The following is a 4,385-nucleotide window of genomic DNA, read 5'->3' as shown; positions in this document are numbered from 1 at the left end:
AGGAACTTGAGAATATCTTACTTGGCCCCTGAGCCTCAAACATTTCCTCAAACCTGAAGCTGTGGTTTCCTTGCTGCCCTTCCAATTGCTCTCTATAGACTGGATTACTGTCTCTGATATTTTTCTTAAATATTTGATCTATAAGCAATCAAAATTATAGCATCAAAGAAGTTTAAAAAAAAGAATCAGGGCTTATGTCACAAGTAGCTCAGTGGATTAAATACTTGCTGCCAAACCTGGCAACCTGAGTTTGATCCCCAGGACCCACGTTGTCGAAGGAGAGAACCAGAGTCCTGCAGGTTGCCCTCTGACCTCCACACGATCACTGTAGCACATGTACACACAATTAATAAATCAACAAATGCAAAAGACAGAGGAAAGATTAACAGGCTTCTCGGCAGCATTAAGGCTTACGACACATTGCTTTCCCTGGTTTTGAAAAGAAGGCAGTTTTTATATACTACTCATTACTCCTTTTTATTCAAATATAAGCTTTGGGAAAGAAAAATAATCTAAATTTAGGGGAATAAAAACAAGTTGTTGCTATCCACAGTGCTACTAATGTAAACTCTCTTCCCTTAATTTAAAACAGTGATTCCAATGATTTTCAACTATCTAAGAAAAAGGGCACATGCTTATCATTTTCACCAAAGAAAAGGAGATGGGGCTGGACAGGAAGCTTCATAGCAAAGTGCTTGCTGTATAAGCAGCATGAGTTCAATCCCCAGAACCCACCGGGGTGGGGGAGGCCAAGCATGGTGGAGCTCTTATAATCCCAGAAGCTGGAGAGGGACAGCAAGCAGATCCCTGGGCAGTCAGTCTCCCTAACTGTCACGTTCAAGGCCAAGTGGCAGACCCTAACTCAAAAGAAGCCAAGGTAGAGAGAACCCGGGGAACAGCATCCATGGTTGATGTAACAAGGCTGATAAACGCATGTACAAAATATGTACACAGACGTGTGTATCCACACCCATGTGTGCACACACACACACACACACGCATGCACACATGCACGCACACACATACACTCCACTATGTCACTTTGGGAAAGCAGTTTAACTTCCCTGGATCTCCCCTTTCTCATTTGTGAAATGTTATACATTGTAGCAGGTTGTTGACCAATAATGTTAAAGATCTTTAAGCCCAGTGGCCTGCAATGGGCTATGAGACTTTCAGCTCACCTGGTTTAACCATGTCATTCTGAAGCCTGGAATCCCCCCCCACACACACACACACAAGTTCACATGACTTGCCTCAGGCAGCCCAGGCTCGGGGCAGAACTCAGTTCCCCAGACTCTGGCTCCTAGCCCACACCAGTTCATCACACCAGACATTCCAGATACTCATGGTGTAGTCTCCTGTTTGTAAATGTGTCTTCATCCAGATCCTTTTTCTGTAACAGAAGGAGAACAGCAGATTCCTTTCGATGGCGCTTTCTTTGAGGGGTCCCCTGAGACCAACCTGAAGCCAGAATGGGTGGTGGTGTCTGTCTCCATCCCATACACTACCCAGGTGAGCTTCCTGTGTTGTAATAGGAGCGGCGGGGCTGAGCACCCCGGCCGCCTGGCTAGCTTATGCCCCGAAATAATTACACAGACACTGTATTCTTTTAATCACTGCTTGGCCCATTTCTATGTAGCCTCTTCTAGGCTAACTCTCCCACTTGGACTAGCCCATCTCTAATAATCTGCTGTAGCCCACAAGGTGGCTTACCAGGGAGATTCTAGCCTACGTCCATCCTGGGTCAGAGATTCATCGCATGTGCCTCAGAGAGCAGAGCTCTCGCCTCTGCCCGCAAGAGTGGAGCATCGTGTCTCTCTGAGGCATCTGCCCCCGAGAGCAGAGCTGTCGAGTCTCTGAGCTCACTTCCTCTTCCTCCCAGAGTTCTGTTCTGTTTACTCCTCCCACCTATGTTTTAACCTATCAGGGCAAGCAGCTTCTTTATTTAATTAACCAATGACCTTCCTCCATCATTCCTGTACTTGCAGCCTGCCTACACATGTCCCTTTGTCCTGTGCTTCCAAATGATGGGCCTCTCTATTGCATATGATTGCTTCTGAGAGAGTCTGGGGCCACCCGCAGTGAGGGATCGAGTCCCAAATGACCATCGCAGTTGTTTCTACGGAAGGGCCACCTGTGACTTTTCAGGGGGTTCCTAAAGGGATGCTGGCCTTCCAAATGCAGAAACTTCTGTGTGGGTGGGAACTGTGGTTATAGATGAAAACGCATCTTAGCTGGGGTGTCTGTAAAATTATAGCCCCTATCAGCTATAGAGGTCTCTAGTGAACTGAAACTTTATCATAGCTATTTGTCAATTGCCTATAGTTATCAACTGGGCGATTTAAATGAAACCATTTATGTACTAAGTTCTTGCTCCTTCTACACCACAGTACTGAGCCCTGAAGACAGGGCAAGAGTCTAAAAGGTCTAGCGTTCCCTAAGTCTAGTGGGAAAGTTTGAAATAGGAAACAAAACTTAAAATTGCCAAGGACGGGGGCTGGAGAGATGGCTCAGTGGTTAAGAGCATTGCCTGCTCTTCCAAAGGTCCTGAGTTCAATTCCCAGCAACCACATGGTGGCTCACAACCATCTGTAAAGCGGTCTGGCGCCCTCTTCTGGCCTTCAGGCATACAGACAGAAAATTGTATACATAATAAATAAATAAACAAACAAACAAACAAATAAATAAATAAAGCAAGCACTAAAAAAAAAATTGCCAAGGATGGGAAATGAGTGGATAAAGAAAAGGAGTTCTGGGCTGGAAGTCAGAGTAATGGATCCTGTGGGGGGCGGGGCACTACATAACAACGATAGCGATGATGGATGGACGGACAGACAGACACATGACACAACACGGCAGCCAGGATCCAACACAGCCTGTAATAGGCTCTGGATCTGTGGGGAGGTGGGCACACTTCCAGGCAAGAGGACGAAGAAAGGGATGGGCAGACCAAACCAGTCACAGCATCAGAGGACCGAGACTGAGAGCGTAGCATGGAGCAGATGAGGAGCAGCAGGAAGTCTGAGGCCGTGTTAGCAGATGACCACCTTTGAACGCTTGAGGCACGGTGACGTTTATACGACAGAGGCAATGTAACACGAAGACAGCAGAGTCTCCACCAAATGGGGAAAACTGAAGAAAACTTTGATGTTGACCTCTGGTCTCCAACTCCATACACTTGTGCACATTCCCACAAACACCTACGCGCGCGTGTGCGCGTGCACACACACACACACACACACACACACGATCAGAGTAGTTGCCGGGTGGTATGCACTAACCATCCTGAGCGTTCTTCTGTCTCTAGTGGCACTTTGTGGCAGGCCTCCGGCTGGCCCAACGTCAGGAAAATGCCGTCGCCATTGTCAACGCTGGCATGAGCGTGGAGTTTGAAGAAGGCACAAACACCATCAAGGATCTTCAGATGTTCTTCGGAAGTGTGGCCCCCAAGGTGGTCTCTGCGAGCCAAACCTGCAAGCAGCTCATTGGGAGGTAAGCAACAGCCCGCCTGGACTGCCATGCACAGACCTTTCTGTTTGAAGAATTTTCATTAAGATTATACCGTGGAAATCTGAGACTTTATAAACATATGTATTTTTATATAAATACATCATTTATAAATCGTTTTGATATTTTATAAATATACTTTACAAAAACATTTTCTATTTTATACAAACAATATTTTATATAAATATTCTTCTATTATTGCAGGTTTCTGTACAATTATTGCAGAAATTGCTTAGCTTGAGTAGATATGATTTTTAAGTAATTAACCTGTAAAATAAACAAATATCCCCAATACTGAATCCTGAAGATAAAAAGTGTGTTTAAGCCACATCAAGACGATGGAATCTTTGAAAGGTCAAAGAGCCCTGTTCCTGTCACTCTCCTGCTAGCTAGCAACAAGGAAGATTTTTTTGGTTTGGGTTTTGCTTTTAATTTTTTCCAAATAGTGCTTTTGCAATAGTTTTTATGCTCATTTATGCTCATTCCCAGTGAGTGGGATTTAGTGTGGTGTTCCTCGGATACTGAACGAAACCCTCACTTCCAAGATAACCTTAGAAACTTTCCACTTGTGACTTGTTCAGTCCTAATCTGTTGTTCGCTGGGCTTGTGTGCCAGGCTCCAGATTTCAGAAACCTTTGGTTTTTTACAGGGTCAATTTTTTTTAACCTAAATAAATCCATCCTATTGGCTTGTGCAACTTTAAAACATAAAGACAGAGGAAGACACAGAAAGAAACACTTGGCAACTTTTAGATCAGAAGCTGAAGAAACTAAGGGATCTGGTGTGGTGGAGCGTTTGGGGAGGGGGCGGGAGAATAGCACTCTGGGGGCCAGTCTGGGCTAGGAAAGATCCTGCCTCAAAAGAGGGAGGGAGGGAGG

At 45.2% G+C, this 4,385-nt stretch overlaps 1 protein-coding gene across 1 annotated transcript in view; it reads left to right on the top strand.

Annotated features, from left to right (window-relative positions):
• LOC101990665 (aldehyde oxidase 4) overlaps positions 1-4,385 on the top strand; it is a 52,675-nt gene that overhangs the window by 24,197 nt on the left and 24,093 nt on the right. Inside the window, exons 11-12 of the mRNA XM_013353457.1 lie at positions 1,385-1,512; positions 3,308-3,492. Of these exons, the coding sequence (XP_013208911.1) occupies positions 1,385-1,512; positions 3,308-3,492 (313 nt within the window). The remainder of the gene's footprint in view (positions 1-1,384; positions 1,513-3,307; positions 3,493-4,385) is intronic.

This window comes from Microtus ochrogaster, unplaced genomic scaffold (genome assembly GCF_000317375.1).
Source record: "Microtus ochrogaster isolate Prairie Vole_2 unplaced genomic scaffold, MicOch1.0 UNK8, whole genome shotgun sequence".
In the NCBI taxonomy this organism is placed as follows: Eukaryota; Metazoa; Chordata; class Mammalia; order Rodentia; family Cricetidae; genus Microtus; species Microtus ochrogaster.
Note: the sequence above shows the minus strand (reverse complement) of the source record. Positions and strands in the feature narration are given on the sequence as shown.